Source organism: Corapipo altera, unplaced genomic scaffold (genome assembly GCF_003945725.1).
Source record: "Corapipo altera isolate COAL_440 unplaced genomic scaffold, ASM394572v1 59, whole genome shotgun sequence".
Taxonomy (NCBI): domain Eukaryota; kingdom Metazoa; phylum Chordata; class Aves; order Passeriformes; family Pipridae; genus Corapipo; species Corapipo altera.
In genome coordinates this window covers 1,281,054-1,305,915 of record NW_020884917.1, presented here as the reverse complement: position 1 = coordinate 1,305,915, position 24,862 = coordinate 1,281,054, and the positions used below count along the sequence as shown (strand labels likewise).

General features: G+C 36.8%; 1 protein-coding gene across 1 annotated transcript in view; it reads right to left on the bottom strand.

The window, feature by feature from the left end:
• Positions 1 to 24,563, bottom strand: part of EZH2 (enhancer of zeste 2 polycomb repressive complex 2 subunit) — a 49,731-nt gene extending 25,168 nt beyond the window's left edge. Inside the window, 4 exon segments of the mRNA XM_027655973.1 lie at positions 249 to 365; positions 3,289 to 3,390; positions 3,883 to 4,006; positions 23,839 to 24,563. Coding sequence (XP_027511774.1) covers positions 249 to 365; positions 3,289 to 3,390; positions 3,883 to 4,006; positions 23,839 to 23,876 — 381 coding nt within the window. The 5' untranslated portion in view covers positions 23,877 to 24,563.
• Positions 24,564 to 24,862: the final 299 nt, after the last annotated feature.

Below are 24,862 nucleotides of genomic sequence, written 5' to 3'. Positions count from 1 at the left end.
TAGAGATACTTAGGTTCATTGAGGATAGAGGTTTAGTTTGAAATCAAAGTTATCTTTTTCTTTATTTTATTGGGGGAGGAGGGGCTTATTTTATTGGAGGAGGAGGCTTATTTCTGGTTATTATAGCCTTATTACCAATACCGAAGACAGAGAGGGTAGTTGGCAATGGATTTTTGCTGGTTTACTTCTAAAATTAATGCTTCCGTCTTCTCCATACATTTCTCCTCCCAGCACTTGCTTAAACTTACCATAAAATTCTGCTGAAGGGGAGACCAAGAATACATTATAGGCACAGAAGCAACAGCATTGAGAGTCTTCAGAGGGATGACTTGTTTTGGAAAATCTATGTCGCTGGTAACAGAGCACTGAAATAAGAGGTTGAAGTTACACTTACATAGTAAGATCAGAAAAAAAAAAAACCAAGAAAAATAAAACACAGAGCAGTCCACAATGTACAAAATTCAAAGAGTTTCTCAAAATTAGCCACATCAACCTTTGAAAAACACATCTTTTTTTTAGGGCATAATAGTATAAATAGTTTTAGCAGGAAAAAAACCTCAAGAATTATTTCTATGTCAATACCTTGATAACAGATCGTGATGGATTTTTTCCACTTACTATTAAGTGGTTGTGATAGTATTTTATTTGGACTATTCAACCTACGATACAAATTAAGTTTGGTATCTCAAAACAGATTTAGTACCTGTTGCTGCTACACTGCTGTTAGTGTATTTATTCAAGCCATTTGAGAGCCAACTGAATTCCCCTGGCTTCAGATCAATACACTGCAGATGTCATGTATTATTTATGTTATAAAAATAAATAAAATTTTACTTTAATGCTGGCAAGACATCTTATATAAATTAAACCTCCAAGTCTTTTTAAGTCCTGCCTTGTTTTCCTGTCATTCTCTGTTTATCTTCACCCTATCCTCAAGCCTTTGATTATGCTCACTGCTTACAAAGGAAAAATTAAAATTAATTCTTAATACACAACTCTGTGTATTAAGTCAATGAGTTTTCAGCTACAGGACTACTGTTTTAGAGATTCAAAGATATATGTAGCCTCCAAAGGATAAACACTCCATAGAAATATAGACAACATTAAGTTATTTTTTCATCTAATCAACAGTTAACAGACACAGGTCAGCTTCTCTCAAATACTTGGGCAGCAGCATGAAGAACTCTGGAAAAAAAGCTAGAAACAAAAGCAGACAGAAACATACAAACTTAGGAGAAGTACAACAAAGAGGATTTCGAGAAGGGTAAAACAAAGCTTAGAACAGTTATCATAGCTACATGAAAGGAAAAAAGTGGAGACAAAAGATCTTTCTCCTTTCCAGAAGGGAAAGATGAGCAGAGCTTCACATTTCTAAAGAAACGCACAAAGTAATGTAACAAACAGTATACAGAAACAGCACCCTGGTAGAATGACACAAGCCAGATTTATTTCTTTTCTTTTGAATCTGCAGCAAATTAAATTAGATTTCTGCTCTGTATATGAATATTCAAGACACCATCTACACTATGCTACTGCTTTATTTCCATTTCAGGTTAATGTTTAATTTTCTAGCTAGCAGCCATCATCTAGCATATTTTTCATGTATTTTTAAAGAAAAATACAAAAGTAAAAAAACTAATTACTTTTATCTTTGGAACTAGAAATCTCAGGCTGACAAACAGGCTATGTTAAAATGACTCAAAATGTTTGGTACTAAGTCTCAGTTATGTTGTCCTGTTGTTTTGGTATGGAACCCAGCTTGATGTTTAGCAGGCCAGTATGGGACACATTATTGTCACTGGTTGAAGGCACTCACAGAACCTTTCCATCAAGTCACTAAATTTCTAGCCAGTGTCTTATGCAACTCTGAAGAAATTCAGCATATTAAGAGAAAGAGATTTTAAAGTAATCTTTTAAAGTCTCCACCATTTCTTTGTCTCACTTCTCTCAGTATAAATTATGGCAATCTTAAATCGAGCATTAGAGCTCTGACTCATGAGACAGAGACTGGATTTGAATGCAGTAATTAGTGTGCTCTATCAATACAGGCAGGAAATTAACATAAAGAATAGTGAACACCAAGCTTTAAAAAAAAAAAAAGAAAAAAGAAAGAAGAATTGTGAGGAATGATCTTTTACTAACAAAAAAAGGTGAAAATTTGATGTGTACCTGTGTCAATAATTATCAGAAGTTCTGATTCCACAGTGCCATTTAATAGGGAGAGTTGTACATGTAATTGCATATCCAAGAAAGTTTAAAAAAAGAACACTGAAAGGTCCTGGCCTGCTTGCATGTGAACACACATGCACCTCTGACACACCTCTGTTCCCCAGTTCTCCACTAAAATTTGAGGAAAAGGAAAATCTGCACATAAAGTGCTTTGTTTTTTTCAACTTATTCACAATAAGGTCTTTTCATTCTCATCCTAGCTTTTCAGATTACAGATAAAACACCTTCAAACTGGTTTAGTTGGAAGAAGTGCCTAAAGAGCAACTGAGAAAGAAGATAAATTAACCTGAGCTGAATACAGAAAGTCGGAGTCAGCTTAAACCACTGTTCAAGCTACCAACATGACACAGGACACAATCCTGAGTAATATGCTCTAGGATGACCCTGCTTGAATAGAGAGGCAGTCCCTTCTAATTTTACCAGTTTGGTGATCCTGTGAAAGCCAGTTTCGGTGCTTAAGTTGCACCACAATTAGGGAAATGTTTTTCACAAATTCAGCTTTCAATCTGCTTGTGCAACACAAGGGTTCATCAACCTAACTAACTCCTTTTAGGATCTCTATGGCTAAATGATTTTAATTAATACAAAGAAGACTTTGTCAAGTGGGTGTGTTCACAGATTTCATGTGCTTTAGCTCACTAAGAACCAAAGTAACCACTCATTTTTACAACTTAGAGAAAACTCCAATAGGTGCAAGAGTAAACTCCCAATACCACAGAGACAAAACAGTTTGATTAAAGGATGCTGAGGTATGACCCAAGTATTACCAGAAATAAAGAAGTTTCACTTTTGTGTTTCATTTAAAGCTAGGTAGCTTGCTACATATTTATTGTTTTCCAGAAGTCATATGATCAAAGTAAATAATAAATTCTTTAAGAGACTTATATAAAACATATTAAACTACCAAGTCATATCATGCTGGGGAGGGGGAAAAAAAAAAAAAAAGAAAAAGAACAGCCAATTTTCCCGTAATAAAACGAAAACGTGGTAACAACCTTGTAAGTGGAATTACCACAACACATGTTAACCAACCTCCCTGGTCCCGCGCAATGAGCTCACAGAAGTCATGATGTGAACAGGCTGTATCCTACGTTGTTTCCATTCTTGATTTAAGATTTCAGTTCTTTCCAATATCTTCTGACGATTAGAATTAAACATACTCTAAAAATTAATCACAACATCACAGATAAATCAAAGACTCTAAATTAATTTGCTAGCATCTTAAGGCATTATAATATTAAAAATAAACAAAACCAGACAGGTTAAAAAAAAAAAGTGCTCAAAACTCAACCATACAGATTTTGTTTAAATGTCAGTGAGATGCAATACAGTTCATTATCCCTTTCCTCAATTCAAACCACATTCACACATTTAGATACTCAAAGGTTTAGCACGGAATTACATTCTAAAGAGTATGCAGCTAAAGAAGTTGCCATACTTGTTCTCCACAGTTATCTTTTGATACTTAACATTCTCAATCCAATTACATATAAATGTATCACACCTGTTAGTAAGACCATAGACTTTTCAGTAGGTTAATGAAGTATTCAGTGAAATTGTTATAGCAGATGTTAACTGCAAGACACCTCATACTTCAGAGGGAAATCAATATTTGTATAATTTCATAAGCAATAGAACCAAAAGATAAAGCACCTTTACTTCATCTGCACGTCGGAACCTCTTAAGCTGTCTCAGTCTCATATATTCTGATTTTACGCGTTTTCTCCAACAAATTGGTCCCTTCTCAGATTTTTTTCCGGTTTGACCCATGATTATCCTACAAGAGACAATGTCACGTTAATATTACCAATTCTGATGCCACTGCTTACAAAAGAAGTGGGAGTGAAGTTAGGTAGGACAAAGACATTCCTTTAATACCTTTCATATCTAATTCCTTTAATTCCTTTCAATCAGACACTTGCGATACCATCCCAATCCAACAGAGAAAAAAAAAAGAAAATGTATTTAAGTGAGAGATACTGGAAAACAGTGATTTTAATTACAGATCAGTGGGACCCTTCACACTTGCTTTAACCACTTCTAATGCCTCTCTACAAAAAGGTACCTGATGGATTTAAAGGGGTGAAGAGGAATAAATCAAGATTCCCACTTCAAAGATACACACTGGAATCCTTACAAGCAGCCTTGTAAATTAACTTCTGGAGATCTGTGTTCATGGTAGACAAACTTTTTCCTCCTTGCAGGAGTGGTCCTCTTCACTAAGACACCAACTCCTACAATAGGCTTCCAGAGTTGACCTCAAGTGCAAAGAGGTACTCCCAAGTACAGTCCTCCTACCCAGCCTCTCAAGCATGAAGAAATTCTAGAAATAGAGTGAATAAGAGACTTTGCTCTTTTCTCAAGTGTTCTATAAAAACCCAAACTGTCCGCTGATTCCACTTTTGCTGATCACCCTCCTAGTGCCAACTGCTTCACTTTTATGTTACAGGACTGTTGGCAATGAAGTTGTATTTTTACATTACAATCCAAGCACATTGCTGGAATATGCCAATCTGCTCAGTATTTTTCAAAATCAAGGACCGTATGCTGCAACTATGCTGGCAAAGACTATTTTGACAGCATCCTGAAACTAAACCACTACATCAAAGACTGGTTTCCTCACAAAAGTTGCATTGTAACAACCTACAATATTTCACTAAATAGCTCAAAATATCGTTCACAATAGCCATCATGGATGAAAGGCTGAAATGTCCAGTTGTCTAAGGTTAATATACTCTCAAACAAGCATCATTAATTTGAGCAGTAACAATTACAGCCCTTCTAATTATCAAGGCAGGTCAACACGAACAGAGGTGTCATCTTCAGGCTTGAGTCAAAGGCCCAGTGCTACTTTCACTGCCCCACACTACAGCTCCCCTGGCAGTCATATGTACAGCTTTATCCAAGTTATTGAAAGCTTGTTGCTCTATTTTCAGTAGCTCTGCACAGGTCAGATGTGAGTTCTATCAGATTTTATGATGGGAGGGGGGAAACTAGTACAGAGTCTCTTTATTCTCTGGGTTACACCTTCATTTACACTGAACAAAACGTAACAAGTCTATAAGAGCCTGACACACATCTTCATGCAAGACTTAATAATCATATTTTATAAGAAAAATCATTGTGGTTTTAGATTTAGAATGAAAATTAATCTACAAACAAATGGCAGAATTGCCAGCCCAAATCATGGGAAATATCCTTTGATTAAAAAAGACACAGAATACAAATAAGTATAACATAATGCACCTGACTAGACAGAGGGGGAGGATGGAGAACCAGCACGGGGAGGTAAACATAGAGTAAAGCATTAAACATGCTTAGTCTGGTTCCATGCACAAGACAGCAAGCAGAATCCACCTGTATCTTATTTGCCACAACACCAAGAGATAAAAAATTAAAATAACAATTCAAAAAAATAATTCTGGACCATGCATGTTAGAACACGGTCAAGACAAGCCAGTGACTCAAAGTGCACTATGATATTGATTAGAGAACAGCATAAAAACACCATGAAGTACAGAAAATACATTCTACTATATGTTAAACTAAGTAAAGCAAAAATATGGAAAAACATCCCATTAACTGGAAATAAATTAGACATAGAATAAGTGCCTTTAAATAACAGAATCTCAATTTGTAAACAATACAGAACGTCGAAATTGCTTCAGTTACGATTCAGCCAAAAGAAGTGGAAAAAGTACCAATGAACTCTAAAGATAAATGAAAGCTCAGCTGACAATACTGAAGTAACAGAGCTCATAAAACAAAAACACAGATCACATTTACTTATTCTAATATTGCATCAACCACAGCCCTTCTTGTTCTAGTTTCCTGGAGAATAACAAATGACTCAGGCTTAAAAAAAGCTTTCTTAACTGAAATTAATTTGCCAGATAAGCCCTGCTCATCAAAAGCAGATCTATATGGAAATCATATATAATTGGATTAAAAACAACAACAAAACAAACTGACAAAACCTAACCGAATTTCCATCTTTCTTTCATACAACTTAAATACAGCCCCAGGAAGACCCCACAAACAAGGCTTTAAGATGTGAGAGATATGTACCTCCATCAAATAAAAAACCCAATCTTTTCAATATTCCAGCAATGAACATCATTGTTACCTGTTGTATTAAAATGGTAAAAAATAACACCTCACAAGAAGATTCATATTTCCTTTTAAAACAGCATAACTTACGAACACTCAGGTCATTCATCTGAAAACAAACGTGACTTATAAGAACGCTCCTCTTTCACTAGTTTGAAGCTGCTGTCTGGGGCACAATACAGAAAATGACTTAATGTTCAAGGCACCAAAAAACAAATCATAGAAAATGAAAAAAAAAAAAATTGCACTGTTGCTTATGTCAAGTTATAGCAAGAAAAAGTTCTCCTAGTTAAAGCAGTATCATTAATGTGCAACAGTCAGTGGGATATACATCATATATTAAGTCAAATAAGTACAAACAAATTAAAAACTGCCTCTTAAATGTCAAGTCTATATTATAAGAAAAAGCACTGAGTGGAAAGGAAACATATGCATAGATAGGTTATAGAAAAAATATAGTTGAGAGTTAAAAAAAACTGTCCTGGATGCACGTTTGTAAAAAATTTTCAGTGATTTTCAAAACTGATATAACAACGAACTCTCAGCAGCAGTTTTTCAAACCAAGTGAACCGTGCTTTTATGTTTCTGGGCAGTTAAACATCGCCAAAGTAAAATTACAATGTTGCTAACATATGTACTGCAGTAGGGGGTAGGGCAAGAAGAGTATATTCATGGTGGACAGAGTTAATTCTCACAGTGCAATTGATCCATCATCTTCACATTAGGACTACAGACAAAAGCCACTGGCAATTTCCAGTGTCAATTCAAAGGTTGTCCCCAAAACTATACATTTAAGAAACTAAACCTGAGAAACCGGGATAAGAAGTTTCACAGGCAAGGACAGGGAATGTTGGGGGGGCAAAAAATGAGACAGAACTATGAAGTCTTAGAGGGGTGCTGGGCACTACCTCCACCCCTGCAAGCAAAAGTAATTTGGAGAATTAAAAGACTTCAGGGAAACAACAACATAAACTCAATCTCTGAGGCAAATTCAGGGTTGTAGATGCTGTCTCAAGCCTACTGTTGGTCTACTTCCATTAGTACCTGTGTGTTAGAAAAACCCTTCCCAAATCACTTTCTTACAAATGTGAACAGTAGAAATTATGAAAGTACTTTGAGCTGTAAAAAACTAGAGTTTTCACTTTGTTAGACAAGAAAAGAACATTCTACATTTTCCTTAAATTATGTTGAATGGGAATCAGCTAGGATTGCAGAGCAGAGAAGTTAGTCAATGTTAAGATCAATTTGTTAGAGCTAGCCAACTTTTCATATAAAGTTTCAGAATATCCCCTACAATAGCCAAAGTGGCACAAGCTAAATCCCATCTGTCTAAGAACAGTTAAGCCTGTTTTAAGACTGCAAAGTGTTAAACAGTTTTCATTTAATAAATAAAACATGATACTGGATTGTCTCAGTGCAACGGTCTGATTCTGAGAGCCCTCAGGCCTTGTCCTTCTTCTCTGTCCCCATTTCCCCTTCTGAATCCTGCTGCTAGTTGTTTCTATTGTTTTTAAATCTTATTCTTTCCCATTTTTCATCCTTTTGATAAAAAGGGTCCACAAAAACCACCTAACTGCCAAAGATCCCAGTCCTGAAAAGCTTTATCCAAAAGAAAGAAACTATGTAGCAGCCAACTCAGTTATTTATGGGCAGATTAGGGCATCTCCAACACAGATACAAAGAAAGCAAGCACAACGCTAAAGCAGTTACACTGTTTCTAGAGAAAGTTCACCTCCGAAAGTGCAGAATGACTTCCACACAGAACCTGAACTAAACAGATCTCACCTGGCATCACACTAAAAAAGGAAACCTTGCCATAATTCCCTGCACCTTCTTTGCAGAAGAGGGAACACTGGGAAATGTGGTGAGGCATCCCGAGTGATTCAAGTGTCAACACTCAAAGACTGACAGACTGTCTCATTCCACACTAGGCAATCATCCTGATTCCACAGCAAACAAGGAGAAGCATGAACCACACTTAAACACAAAAGCTTAACATCTTGGGTCCAAAGCTTCACTGAACACAGCCAGCCCTCCCAGAGCACAGCACTGCAGAGCTGAAGGGACCCCACACTGACTATCCCACACATACAGCTCAGCATTGCTGCACTCTGCTGCCCAGCTCTCATGACATCCACGCTTTTCCATTACTTAGAATCATAGAATCAGACGGGTTGGAAAGGACCTCTGAGATCATCAAGTCCAACCCTTGATCCACTACCACCACAGTTGCTAGACCATGGCACTAAGTGCCACGTCCAGCCTCATCTTAAAAACCTCCAGGGACGGAGAATCCACCACTTCCCTGGGTAGCCCATTCCAATGGCTGATTACTCTCTCTGTAAAGAATTTCTTTCTAATGTCTAACCTAAACCTCCCCTGGCACAGCTTAAGACCATGCCCTCTTGTCCTACTGTTGATTGCCTGGGAGAAGAGACCAACCCCCACCTGCCTACAACCTCCTCTCAGGTAGTTGTAGAGAGTGATGAGGTCTCCCCTGAGCCTTCTCTTCTCCAGGCTGAACAACCCCAGCTCCCTCAGCCTCTCCTCATAGGACTTGTGCTCCAGTCCCTTCACCAGCCTTGTTGCCCTTCTCTGCATCTGCTCCAGCACCTCAATATCCTTCCTGAACTGAGGGGCCCAGAACTGGACACAGTACTGCAGGTGTGGCCTGACCAGCGCTGAGTACACGGGAAGAATCACTTCTCTGGTCCTGCTGGCCACACTGTTCCTGATACAGGCCAGGATGCCATTAGCCTTCTTGGCCACCTGGGCACTTGTCCTATTACATCTACCTAATTCCCTGAGCTATAGAATATACCCTTGCACGATGTACCTAAGTGTACGGGTAGCACTGAACATTAGACAACTACACTAAGGACAAAACCAATGTAATTTCAAACAGGCCACCACCAAATACAAGAAAAATAACAAAACTAACCCCTCTTTTTGAACATTAAGGGGATTGAACTATGCTATTAGGAATGAGACATATTGAAGCCACCTAGACACTGCTTTAAGAGGAAAAAAAAAAACTACAAGAAAATAGAAACAAAGACATAGATATTCTTTTCAGTTTCTACTCATACTTGCATATCTGGAAACGAAAAACAAAAGATGGCAGTCCCCTAAAGCATATACATTTGTGTTTTAAATAAAGTCAGCTGAGCATTTCATAATTCTACACAAGATTCACATTCCTTATAGTAAGTTCTTATGAAAATTCATGTCTATAAGCTTAAATTAGCCAACATTTACTTTCAGCAGACAAACTCTGTTCAACACACCCAGGATTCACAACAAAAGACAAAGAAGTGTAGAACAATTTCAGCTCAAATTGCTCCTGCTTTGCCTATGGAACATAGAAATAGCCTTATTTAAAGACAACGTCCTATTTTTCTTTGATCGTTTTGGCAATATCCATCAGTGACAGACAAGTACACAGATAATTCTCTAAATTAGGCAGTCTATTCAAACAGTCATACGGCTGTCAAAAACTATATTTAAGCTCCTCTGGCTACTGTGCCAAATTTCAGGAAAAAAATCAATTAATGAAAATTTTCAACTGAAAAGCACGGGAGAACAAATGAGGGGGTCTTGCCCTTTTGAAAGAACGCTATTAGTTTGTAATTGTGCTTAATACTACACAATATTGTAAGCTGTAAAAATACTACATTATCTTCCTTCTACTTAGGATTCCTCTTTGGAGATATTTATGAATTAAAACATATTTTGTACAGTATAATTTATCAGTTCTTTTTTTGTGAATTAATCTACACTCATAAGGTCATTCACATATTTTAAATATATGCATAAACTGCTACAATACTGCTCTTCAGAGCACTCTTAACCAACAGTTTCAATGCGGGGGATGGAGGGGAATATAAAACCCAAGAGGAACTGCACATGCAATCTGAAGCAAACAGAACAATAAAATAAGTAATCATGCTTTTTGCTGCCTACAGTAAGGAAGGAATACAACCATCCACATAGGGTATGGGCAGGTAGTGGGAAGTACTACTTCTACCTTCCATAAAGCAAAATGCTTTCACATTTGCTTCTCAGAACCTCAGAGCTCGAAAAGAATGTATTTACTGCAACACCCTGTTCAATGAACTGTATCACACTGCTCCTTGATCTCTTCTACCTCACCCTTAGCATGCCCACAGCCCTGTCAACAGTGACTGACTTTCACTAACTGGGAAGCCCAAAACACGCATCTGAGCTGGCTCCATGAACTCTCATTTCAAATACTATAAACTTAATTAATTAGATTAAATGCTACTTAATGAAGGTGTTCACCAAAGTAACTTCCTTCGCAGCAATGGCACCTTACAATCATCCCACCCTTCCCAATTCTTTATTCACACCCCAGTACTGTCCAAAAACTGCATTAAACTGACCAAGGATAAATAAAAACTCACTTTTTGTCACTTTTTCTGAAACACAGATGAGTTTGATGACCCCATCCACAGCTGTGGCTTCCTGTGCAGAGTTATAAAGCAGGAAGAATTTGATAGAAAAACAGGCCAACCCTAGAGAAAAACTACTGCAGGCAATGAGACCACAAACAGGCATTGGTTTTATACATCAGTCAGCTCTGGAGTGGCAGACAAGCTCTTGAGCTACAATCTGTTATCAGATGCAGCATACAGGTCTTTCAGCCTGAGCTTATGCAATCTTACTAATGGACAAATCATTATATAATAAACCCTATCTGAAGTCAACACAGAACTTCTTCAAGCATCTACAAAACTTACAGAAAAAAAAACAAGCCAAAGCAAACAAACAAACAATCAAAAACCAAAACCAAAGAAAACCAATCACACCCCACCACACCCTTCTATGTTTTTTCACAAATTAAAAAAATTTTTGCTTGGGCAGCAGAATTTAGGACAACTTTCATGTTCAACTCAAAAAACAGAATTTTAGCAACAAAAGGAATTAACAAGATTTTTTTCATAAGCCTGTAAAAAAATTCAATACTTGCTAGAAAAAAAAACAAAACAAACAAACAAAGCAAAACAAAAAAAAAAGGTATTTTAAGTATCAAAACCCAATGCAACAAGTTCAGATACAAAGTTGTTAACTTTTGCTAACTACCTCAAAAAATCTCTTTTGTTACAGGATTTTACACAGCTACTTTTCATGCATGTTAAACTAAACTTTACTGCATACACTCTTGGAAATTTCCTTTTATGATTTTACTTCATGCACCCTAAATGCAAAACAAGACAGTACTCTCTATGAACCTATCCTAAACCTTTCCAGAGTAAGCAGTTTCCAGGAGAGTCTTATTACAACTACCAAGCATCTGAAAATAAACTATCAATAAAACACATACATATTGCTAGACTTCAAAAAAAGTAACTTGAAAGTTAATTATAACTTAGTGCTGTAATTTGCCAGATCTGTCTCCTTCATTTGTATAAAACTTGTGTTACCAGTACAGAGAGATTCCTGGGGAAAAAATATGGTCAAGAAACAATACTATTCTCTATGGCTAAGTAAGAAAAATTGTTCACTGTTGTGACTTCAGAGCTGCTAACTTTTTCCACATTAAGTTATGTAGGTGTGGGGGAAGAATGACACTCACAGAACCTCTAAGGGCTTTTTACCTATGCTATTAGCAGAGACACACAAAAATATGCCTAGAACTTTTGTAGTTGCTACTCTGCTTTCAGGATTTTCTAAAGTAAAACAAAACAGTTTTCTTTTAAACTTATCTATGTAAAATACCACATTCTCATTTCCATGGGAAGAAAAATATTCCCAAGGCCAGTGTCAGCTTGGGTATTTCAGATACCAAACCAGACCAACTGACAAAAATCTCTATCTCTGAAATACAACATAGGAAATATTAGCATAGTTTATCAATAATATTTCACTATAAAAACAACTATAGTACATTAAATCTTTTACAGAAATAGTCACAGAAAAAAGTAAACTGGGGTGTGTTTTTTACTATTTTATATTATAAAAATGTGGTATTTTAACTTAGTAGTGCAGTTCAACCTATTTTAAAACAAGAAATACATAAAAATACTTATATATGTTTACAAATTTACCTCATCTTGATATTCCATAAGCTGAAGTACTGTATCATTAAAGGCTTATGATTCTGTAATCAAACTAGGTCAGGAAAAAAAAAATCTGTCCGAACAGCCCAGAAAATGAATATACTTGGTTTTTAAACACAATTTTTCAACAAAATCAGCTCCACATGCTGGTTTGTTCAGCAGCCACAAATTTGTTCAAGCCATGAATTCTTGAATCCACTCAAGGGACAGGGGTTTAACCTCTACTGAGCTCTGTTTGGCAGTATCTAAAAGAAAAGGATAGGTTCATGAACTGACCTAAGCAGGTAACTCCAAACAGCTCATCTGTGCTTCCTTGCTCTGACAGGCTTCAGGGGTTGCGGATGATGTAGGTTAACAAAACACTCATGATCAACTCTAACAAGATTCCATGTTCTGCAAGAATGTTCTTGATTAGTCAAGAGATGGAAACTGTTATACAAGCTATTGTCAAAGAGAAAACTACTAACTTTAACAAATTTAATGTAAGGATGAGAACCACCAACAGCCTCAGATTTACCAATGCCAATCCCAAACTGAGGAACAATGACTGTGTCAAATCAAATGTCCAAATTTCAGAAGATTTCCTCTTCCTCCTCTTCAAGTAAGCAGAAAACTCCTGGCTTGCAAGTAGAATTAAAAGCCTGTTTTGCAGTAAAAACCACATATAGCCAAGATATTTTCCTGTCAGCCCTAACACCAGACTGATAGTAGCTATAGTAGGCTTTCCAGGTAATATGGCAGCACCAAAGGCAGGTCTGCAGTTATAAATAGGCATGCTATGAGCAGTCTCATCACAATTAAGCTCCTATTATTGTGACAGCTAGTTACTTGCAATTACTATTTGCAACACTAAAATACATTTCAGTTAGTCCCATTTCTTTTAAAAGCAGCATAGTCACTACAATATTGGGGGTTGCTTATGTACCAACAACCCAAAGATTTTGCCTCCACTGGAACAGCTGTCAAATCCAAGGCCAGTGTGCTTTCTCCTCCCTGTAATTAATGGTTATTAGTGTGTTAGCAGTTACCTAACAGAACTTAGCTTTGAAGAACATTTCAACTAAAACTAAGCAGCACATTCACTTACCTATTTGCTCCTGTAAGCTGATAAATACATCCTAGCGTACTTCTCAACTAGGACTAGGAAAGGAAGTGGGATTTAAAATGGCATTTATTTCCTCTCTTCATTGTCTGTCTACACTACTTTAGCATCTCAAACAGATGTTACATGGCAAATATGATAAATTTAATTGAGTTGATCAGTTTCATCAAATCTTATCTTTTCTGCACTCAAATGAAGCAGAGTTTTCCAACTGGACCAAAATCGTTCATGCTTTAGGTGTAAACACCTAAAATGGCAAAGAAGAGGAACAATGAAATCAGAGTAATGGGAAAGCATCAAAACCTCTCCCCTTCAATGTCAGCAAACCATCACAGTGTATCATCCACTTGCCTTAGACTAGAACACTTATCTTCCATACCATATAAAACACACTGTTATCACTGTCATTTTTTTTGTTCTTTACAAGATTTTGCACAATCAAAGCAGTTAACGTGTTAACTACTTCTGCAGAGTAGCTTTCAAGAAGCTGTTTCCTGCTATCTCTTGATCAACTAAAGATTGCTCTGAAAAGATGTAGTGAGTGGCAAACAATAGCAGCAACCATTTGTAACTTGTCTACTGTAGTTGCCAGCCAAGACAAATGAAAAGCTAAGGTATAGTGTAGGTTCCTGTAATTCGGTTCTGCCTCACACATCCCACTACAGCCATTCACAACAACTGGGTATATTCAAATCAATCATCAACGAGTGTTAGCACAAATCTAAGGCTTCAGGTACATTCTATTGATTCTTATCAATATTCTTTTAGAATACCGCAGGTAGGCTTCCAAACTCCTGAACACACTCTTAAGAACATATCTGTTTCTGGGCCTTATCAAATTTGAACGAGTCACTCCAAGCATTTCTACCGCTACATAAAAGAATTAATTCCCTAAATAGCATGCTTTCCTCCACAAATGAAGAGCTAAACCCGGACAATCACAGAATTTGAGCACTGATCTAGCCCTTCTACTGAGACACGCTAATCTATGCTAAAAGGAACGTACAAGAGGCAACAGACAAGACTCAGCAAGGGATTTCATTTCCATATAGGAAGAAAACTGTTCACAGTGAGTGTGTCCATCCAGTATAGGCATGTATTAAGCAGAGAGGTGTTAGAATCTCGCTTCTTGAAAACGTTTTAAAAGTGGTCTGGAAAATACAATTTCAGTGCTGGCCTTACCCAAGTGGGAGACTGGATCAGATGATTTCTAGATGAATCCGCCAACCAAAACTATTTTGCAAGTCAATACAACTCTCAGCTGGGCCCACTATCCTAAAACCAAGGACCACAGTATTTTTAAAGTTCATGCTATGGAGTTTGCTGGCCTTTTAAATCCCACTTTAATATTTCAAAAGATGAAAACAATCACCACTGCATCCTAACACTCAGGATTTCAATCAGCTACACGCACATTGTAAAAAACAACACTACTAATAAAGGAACAATAATTTGTGAATTAAAATGATTAAGAGCTTAATCAGACTGAACTCTTCAGTTCGGTGTGCAATCACTGACTGTTACAATCACTAGAAACATTCGTTAAGTTAGTCTCTTTTAACAACTCCATCAACTAGGTAGTTCACTCACTCCTTCCCACTACTGTTCCATGTGTTTATTCATTTCAAAGACATCTTGTCTGGTTAACAGTACAGTTAGAACCTTCAGTTCTGTGTCTTAGAAACTGTAATTAAAAAAGACAGATCGGAAAGCTCTTCACTAATTAAGAAAGTAGTCTAACTAGAGTGCTTAAACTTAACATTATGTTTAAAATAAATTAAAAATCCTAAATTAAAGGGCTGGGTTTTTTCAAATGAGGTGTCTTCTTATCCTAATGGGGTTTTGCTACTCTTATAGCCCAACCTTCATGCCTTTGAAGTGTCACTCTTTTCAAACCTTTCACTTTCTGTCATTTAACTGACTACAGCCTTACCTTGTACTTGGCATACTTGAGACTAGGAGCCTGATCTCTACCCTGGAACATTAAATGGTTGGTTGTCTTTTGGGTTTGGGGTTTTTTTCCACTTTCTTTTTTTTTTTTTGCATTTCTAAACATATTCTAGAAGAAATCATTAAGCATGTCAAGTGGTACACATGTTCACAATATGCACCTACTCTATGACTTTCCTCCCTGAAACTTCAAAGATGTGCCTTCTCAATTATTTATCCCAAACATAATGTTTTTTGAACCTTGTTACTATCCCAGCAGCTCCTTAAGTTAATAGCTCCCAACTGATACTTCAAAATACTCAAGATTACTGAGATGCTCCTCTGTATCTTCTGAGTAAGAATTTCAGCTTATTTCAAAACAGATTTAAGAGAAAAAACGAAATCCCCATTTTGTGGCAAGCTCACACCTGGTCATCACATGCTACCTTGATCTAACAAACAAAATGACTACACACACCCTTTTCTCTTATACTATGTATGAATAGCTAACAGTGAACTAAGAGTAGTGGTTCATGACCTACTTAATCCAATGAAACTACTTATCTGTAGTAGTACTCCTATGAAACTAACTTATTAACTGTAACAACTATATTTTTATTTGCAGTATTATTTGCCAAACTAAAACTAGTTACCACTCGAGTAGTTATTAAATTATTATAACACATTATTATTATACCTTGGATCTGAGCTAAGCAATGTAACAGAACTCCCTTAATGGCTGATTTTTAGCTTTCCTATGATAACAAGCACAGGAAGGATAACGTGCATCCTTCTGCATCCCCTACAGTAACTTCTGATGCAAATAGCAAATATTAACCAAATGTGACATGGCTTACAGGTCACTAAGTTACACGTATTTTCTGCAACAGTTTCATGAAGGACTACAGGTGCTCTGGCATTATGAAAAGCTTCAGTGTGAGCACATATTTTATAAAAAAAAAAAAAATTAAAAATCAGGGAAGTCATTAAAAAGAAAAAAATTACCAGGGAGAAACACCATTTAGGGTTGCAGACACTGATGTGTCAACAGACAGCAGTCCCTACCCAAGCAATGCCATTGCAGCTAACCACAATTTGGCAGACTAATTGTCACTGTTCTCTGCTCCAGTATGTAACATAATTACATATGGTTCTTTAAAGCAGCTACAATCCCGCATTGTATGCCTCAATGTTGCTAGGAAATGCTCCTATCTTAGATATTAGGAATTCTAACCCTTGGTCCAGATTTGTTAGGAGTCCCTGTCTCCCCTCCCCGTATTTAACCCTGACTTTGGCTTGAGTTGATCACAACATGCACTTTCTTTCATCCATTATTGTTTCCAGTCTGGTTTTTACAGATAAATTAATCTCTTCAAACACAGTTTCTCATTACTGCCCATATATACCAGACAAAAACTGCATGGAAGACCAGATGGCTCTGACTTTCAAGCCTCACCCCTACTTTATGCTGGCATTGCTACAAAAAGAAGCACTTTTACTTGCCACTTGTCCCTGCACCTGCGCTATCATTTCCCTCCTGAGAGCATGAGAATTTCTGCAGCCAGACACTCACAGAAGCAAGGAAGTCCTCTGGCTGAAAGTATCTTGATGCTTTTGACTGAAGAAAAGTGAGCATCCAACCACTCTGGCCCCACCTAAGGACACAGTGAACTATGGCCTTAGGCATTCAATTTTCAGCTCCTTGTGACAGCACTAAATGCCTACGTCTGCAGATCAATTTCTGGATGTGCTCAGTTCATACCACTTATTACTTGAAATGCTCACCTCACATAGTAAGTCAGAGCAGTTCAGCTACTGACACACAAGACAGGAAGCAAACATGTCAGCTCTTGGGCTCACAGAATTCACATTTTCTTCAACCATGATCTCCACTTGATGTTTTTAAATATAAATATTAGTTTGTCTCCCACGGTATTTTATGTCTTGCCTTCTCCCCTAATAGTTCATTCACATAGGTAGTTTAACACTATGTGGCTTTAAAATTCTTCTCAGGAGTTACTACCACTATTATATACTGACCAGGCAGATATCAGAAACTCCCAAGGACAAGGAGGAAAGAAAGGGAAGAATGAGGAGTCAAGCAGCTCCTGGATATTAAACAGAAAAAAAATGTTGCTTCACTCCCTTTTCCCTCCTGGAAAAAGATGAGAAATCTTAATTTATTTTCTTGCTGGTTTTAAATGAGAATCTTTTATTTTTCTGGGTTAGAAAACTATAAAAGCAAAGCAACTGCCAGTATTCAATATCCATTACCCTATCTGCCAGCATGTTAAAAACTTTGCAACTCAGAGTTTATAGGTAACTCTTGGTCTTCCAGAAGTACATCAAACAATACAGTCAAAATTGTATGTGTTTCTTAATATCTAAAATAATTTTAATCAACCTGCTTCAGGAAATTTAAATAATAAAAAAAAATTGGACCTAACCAACCCCCCAATCATTTTAAAAGTTTTTGGCACTAAGTATAAGTTGTTTAAACATGAAGTACCTGAGCAAGATCCAACAACAGAACTGTTCCAGAAATCAAGCTTATTTCTGATTTTCTATGAGACATAAAAAAGGAAGTCATCAGTTTGATGACTTCTTTTCTTTTAATTGTACACTGCCTTTGGATTTATTTTCACATTATCTCATTTTGTGGGAGTCCTTCATTTAGAACATTTACGTATCAAGAAATAGTGGTATGGGTGCTTCTCAGCTTCATTCTCTTCAGTAGAGAAAAATTAAAGAGTTATGTCTGTTAGTAAGAAAATAAGATTTCAATACAAATAATTAGATTTCCAATACATTTCCTTAAACAAATACAACAGTAGAACAGAAAAAGTAACATAGTATCATTTGTTTTCAGACAGTCTTTAAAACAAAAAGATAAATCCCTACTGGAGTGTTCCGTTAGTCTGTATATGCAAGCCTGCAACTTGCACAGCTACTCTTCCCTTCAAAAAAAAAAATCTGTCTCTGTATCCCTACTTCAGGATTTAGAGAAACAAAACCAGACATGAAATCATTACTGAATACCATGTAAGGAGTAAGAGTGACCCATTTCACAGAAAAAAAGTTACTAAATTCCCTATATTACCACTTTCTTCCAGCACACTCCAACATTTGATACTTTTAGAAAAATACCGGTTTGGAAATAAAAATAAGAAGTTCAAGTACTCGTCCACTTGGGTGGGGGAGGGGGAATAGGGAACAGGGAGATCATAACCAAGTACTTTGTTATAAAGACTAAACCAAAACTGGTACTAACCGAAAGCGACTGCCATCTCACTTCAGTTTGGGCAATATCAGCAGATCGACATGCAGCAGGTAATGCAACTATTTACTTTTCACTTGGATATCTGCATGTATAAATATTTTTAACTATATTTGCATGCATGAGTAAGACTATTTGGCTCAAAAACCAAATAAAACATTTTAAAACTCTAAACAGCAGAACAGCAACAAGAAGTTTCAAGCCCAATTTTTACTGTACTTTTTACAAGTCACCATTAATACCATCCCACATTTCTCACATCAAACCAAGTATGGTTGTCTAGAGAAAGAAAAGTTTTATGCATAAAACTTGAACTTCATCTTTGAATTATTCAAATGCGTACCTCCAAATTTCTCTCTTCACACCCATTCACAGATACCCAGAGGAGCTAGATGACTCCCACGCAAATTCCAATCAACCTCTGTTGCCTAACACCTCCATCTCTCAAAAATTTAGCTTTTTGATATCCTGGATAAATCTGGCAGAAAAAGTAACACTTGCTGGGAACACTTAAGACATGTCTCCACAGGCAAAATAATTTAGGATGTGAATTTGAAGTGCACTGACTATTCCTCCTGAACTTGTTTTGTGGACACACCTTTTATACTCTAAAAACTAAAATAGCCACAGGTTCTTCAGTTCAAACCATGCATGTAAAAGCAACACACACTCCATACAGGAAAAACCTTGACACACAACAATTCAGCAGTTAAATAGTTATTCCATACTCTTTCCCTGTATAGGCAAATAGCCTAAACTTTGAAATTCAGACATTACCCTTCCACGTATGCAGAATTTACTGCAGAATAGTCTGGCAAACTTTGAAGCTGAACTGGTATTTGCCAGTTGCCTGAAAAATTCCAAAATGAGCTTCAAATGATGAAAGCAACCATAAGAGTTATTTACAAAACTCTCATTTTAAAGTTCACAGAATAACTGGGTCTAACGTACGGCATCCCTATTTTTTAAGGTATATGCCGATTAATCCACCAGTACATTAGATGTTACTTATAAAGGGAAAAAAAACAGATACTACTTTTCCAAAAGCTTGATTTAGTGGAGAAAACTAAGGAGAAATAGTTTATCTTAGAAAACAAACAAACAAAAAAGCCAAAACAAAAAAACCCAACAAACAAACTCAAAATACTACCACCTTCCAGTGAAAAAGAAAACATCTCCCTTAGGCTGGGGAATAGAACTGCAAATAGTTAGGTCTTGGGATTGATTACGTCTCCCAGTTTCAAAGCAACCACGTACTGAACACCAGGAATGGTTAAACTGCTTTAAGAATGAAACAACATATGTCAATCTCTTCTCCCAATAATTAGTGGATTTAACTTGCACTAAACACATTAGCAATAAATACTCACTTGAAACATGGTACAAATAGTGGACATACAACAGGAAAAAGTTATCACAGAGGACAAAATTTATGATGTCCTGATTATGAACTGTATCAATGACAAAGAGATGATAATAACAACTTTAATCCATTTGCAACGTTACAGTTTCACAGGTAAATTAAGGATCTATAACACACATCCCACGATTTCTGACTGAAGCAGCAAAATGAGTTCCAATTCTAGAATTTTTTATCTTACTAGTAAGAAACAAAATCAGACAACTACACACCAAAAGTATGAAGCTTGCCAGATCCACTCACACCAAGAAACACGGAAAGGAAACCAGCTCACATTAAAAAAAATTAAAATTATATATGAGCTGTAAGGTTTGAGTTTCCTTCCTTTCAAATACTTTGTTCCTTTAAATTACATCTGATGGCTTTGGGATTTAAACTGAACATGCAGGCTCTGAAAAGAGAATGCATGGCAGGAAAAACTGAACTAACCACGTAAAAAGCAGAATGGAAAAGAGCCAGATACAATAAAAAACTGACAAGGGAAATAGGCCTGGTTCTAGATTAAAAGACAATTTAAAAGTATAAAGAAATCATACCCTCCTGTAAAGATTTATTTTTACTTCCTAGCTCAGAAAGCCTAGGATGTGGAATTGCAATTTGTACTACTTTGCTTGCGTAATTACATACACAACGTTATTTAAGCAGGCACCATATGCACACACAAAAAAAGAAAACTAATAGCAAATTCTGGAGTATTCTGTAATTGTGTATCAAGGAAATCTTTATTTGCACACAGTAAGGCGTCAGTTTTACCTCATTTTTTAATGAAATCATATATATCCCAATTAGAAGCTTTGGAAGTACATCACATTTTCAAGCAAATGACAACACCGCTGATCCACTCACATCATTACACTGTTATTTTTATCCACAGCATTCAGATCACGCGCAGTATCTATCTAAATTTCCAAATGGCCTTCTCACCTTAAAAGTACCACTGATTTTACCACTAGATAGGAAGTACAGTATGCATTTTAAATCATTCCAAGACAACAGTAGGTTTTCACAAACAGAGCAGAGGCACAATAAATGAAAAATCCTATAATCCAGACTTCAGCCAGGTAGCCAAAAGATTCCTAAAATAAGAGTGTGACCCACATTAATTTGGGGGTGGGTATTGTATTGTTTGTTTACAATTTTTTCTGAACACAGAAGAAACATTAACAGACATCCTCTTCTCTCTCAGTATTTTTTAAATTACAATCAATTTACAAGCCTGTGGCTAAATAATTTGTTAAATATTTAAGAATTCCTTTCTTTTTTTAATACTTTTTAAAAGAAGACTAATTTGTCAATATTAAATGCAAATTATACTTTTCACTCTTCTCCTTAAGAGTTCCCTCTACCCAAGTTTACAAGTGTTACTTTATCTTTTTAATTCAGAATACATATTCTGACAATTACATTGGATGTAGTTTTATCACTTTCACTGAGATTCCAGACCTCAGGTCCACAGTCTGACCCATCTTAGTGGAAATCTAGGTATACAATTAGAAAATACTGATAATTAAACTTCCTACTATTATCAGTTACAGAAAGCAGAATGTTTCAGAAAACTTTATTGTTTCTTGCTTGGAGCTCCACAGAACCTACTCCTTCCTTCAACAAATTTCATTCTTAGTTTCACCTCATCCATAATCAGACACACACAGCATCATTCCAAAGTCTTTAAGTGATCTCCATGAGAACAGATACAATACCTACTTAATAATTCTGTACATTGTTTTCCTTTTAATCTTTAGCTCAACGAAACTCTTGCACACATATTTAGAGCTAAAAAGAAAATCCAAGCACTCTACTAACTCGTAATCAATGTTTTCATCATTCCCCTGTGAAACATCCCTTCTCTGGTTTGCGTACATTTTATATAAGATTTTACTGATTTGGATACACTTCATACAAGATTTCAGTTTGCCTCAGCCTTCCTCCTCACAGACATAACTCCTTATCTGAAATTACTACTTACATTATGCTAGTGCTTGAGCAACTCGTCCATTTAACGATTGACTTATCCACTCTAGAACAGTTGTACACGTCATATACTGAGATGTTAAATGTACAGATATATTTATAGATAGATACATTTACAGATGCTGTCTTAAATCAGATACCATTTCAACAAGCCCAGCATTGCTCTCCATGGACCTCGCTGACAGCATGAACAGAAGGTTGGTAGCAGCTTTAACATTAAAATAAATCTCCTGTTACTGTCCTACAGCTTCTGTTATCAGTGGTCTTGTTTTCTAATGTAAGTATTATTCAAACATCAAATCATTAAAGGTTGTACTTACAGTATGCAGTCCATTTCCTCCACTTTTTAAAAAATCTGATAAGTTGAATTTTGCGTAAATAAGTAATACTGCAAAAATTACCTACTCGACTCAGTGAACTTCCTTGCTTAGCAAAAGCCAGATTCTGTTCACAAGATTTTCAGCATCCCTGCTGGGAAAAATGTTATTCCCCCTTAAGCTTCACAGATACCTCTCCACAAGTCAGCAAAGATGCATCTATAAGCACTAACTGTAGAATTACAGAACTTTCGGATTACAGCCAAGACTAAAGTTTTCCACAGCACTTTTGCTCAAACACAACGCAAATCAGACATTTATTAAGTGTGCCTTCTGTCAGTATTGCAGCCATTTTTAAAAATAACTCTCACTGTTCAATCACATGAATATAGTCCTGTTATCTAAAACTGGTTTTCAGTTTTAACATGACAGCTGTGAACTTATTAAAAGGCATGCATGATCTATACACCTAAAGAAGTTGAATCATCTTGTGAATGGTGACAAAACACTTTTTTCTGGCAAATTGTGAGAGGAATTTTAGAGTGCACCAACTTTCCTGGGAACACGGACTGAACCAGATTCTAGACGTAGCTTATTCTGACATAAGCTGCTTTACAGAAAGTGGCCATTAGCTTGTACTCCCTTCTCCCTAAGCCAAAGTTTCTTTGTAGGTAAGAATCAGTGTGGGAATATGTACATTTCACCTATGAATGTTGCAATGCTATGGAACAAAAAACAATTTAAAAGCATATCTTCGAAGAAATCACCATATTTCAGCTTGTTGGCAATTCTAGCAAGAAAGGAAAAAAAACACAGCAGGGGGGGGAAAAAACTGAGCTTGAATTTCAAGTCTCTGGCCTGAGTTTACACACCACTGCTTTAGCTCATTTTAAACTGAGCAGAAACACTTTATGACTTCTTGACGGTGCGGATTTTTAGTGTCTGTCACTTTTCAAGGTGAAATTACATATTAAAAAAAAAAAATCTCTGGAAAAATAAAATTAAACCTTTTCCCAATTTTCCTCTTAAGTTAAAATCTTGAATCCTTCCAAAGTTCCAAACAAAAATAGCAGTTGCCATCTCATGGAACATTTTACTGACACAGATTTCTCCACAGGTTGTTTAACTTTAGTTGTTACTTTCATTTCTCATGGAGACAGAGGAAGGAAAAAAATATTTTTGCTCTTTTTTTTTTGTCTGTTTTGTAAAGGAAACTACACAACATGAAATGTAACGTTTGTTATGTAATAGCCAGTACTTGATAAAGTACTACCTCTCAAAAACACTCACCATGTCACACAAAACTTTTGAGTCCTAAAAACACTGGAAACATACTTCTGAAAGACTTTATAGCTCTTAAATATTCACATTTTAAAAGCACACTGTGTACAAGTAATACTCACCCTTCTGAAGATGCTTTATTGTTACCACAAATAAACATTCAATTTGATATAGACACTGGGGACAAACAAAGAACGACCTTTAAATTTTTAAAAGTCACATAAAGAATCTGAATGTGCCAACCCCGAAAAAAGATGAACATATCTATGAGAAAAATCCCATTTCAGAAGTGAAGATTACACTAAATCTGCTGGTAAAAACTCTTCACTGAAATCTGTATTAGTAAGAACCAAACTCACAATAGCTGAAACTACAGTTGCTAGATTTCAGCAGACACTCTTATCCTGCAATAATTAAATTATGTTCTTCAAAATGTTAAATGTTTCTTATCAGCGAGACTGAGAATCTTTACTTCCAGCTTTAAAAAAAAAACCAAAAAAACTTTTCTTTTGTTCCAATAAAATCAGTGTGGTGCTTTTGTAAGTTAGAAATAAGTATCTTGAGTAATGTACAAGCTTATTATCCCATTCCTGCCGTATCTACGCACGCATTCCTTTTCTTTTGTCTATTAGTAACAATTTGCGTATCACCATGAATACCGGATAATGTCAAATACACGTGCGTGATGCCACAACACACCTATTTCTTTATTCAACCTCACATTTGTTGCTCAGGGACGGCTCTGCCCAGTCAGTGCCCTCCTTCTCACCTCCCTAGACACTGTACTTTTAGAGAGTGCTCCGGACCACATTAGATCCGAAACACCAGAATTTCCACCTCCTTGTGAACTTTTTTGCGGCGCTCTGGAAGATCGGGATCGCACGGTGCCCTTCACGACTGGGAAGTTCGCCGGAGCCGCCGTCAGACTGCCTTACCCCCTCGCCCCTGCTGAACTCGTTCCCAGAACCCGGAGCCCTCCAAAGCCAGGGCCGGGAGCCCCCCGCCCAGCCCCGGTGTCCCGAGGGGCGAGCGGGCGGCCCGGGGCGCTCTCAGCCTGCCCGCCCGGATCGCTCCCGGCTTCCGGGACCCGGGCGGACCTGTCCCAGCCTCCCGGGAGGAGCGGGGCAAGCTCAGCGCCGCGCTCCC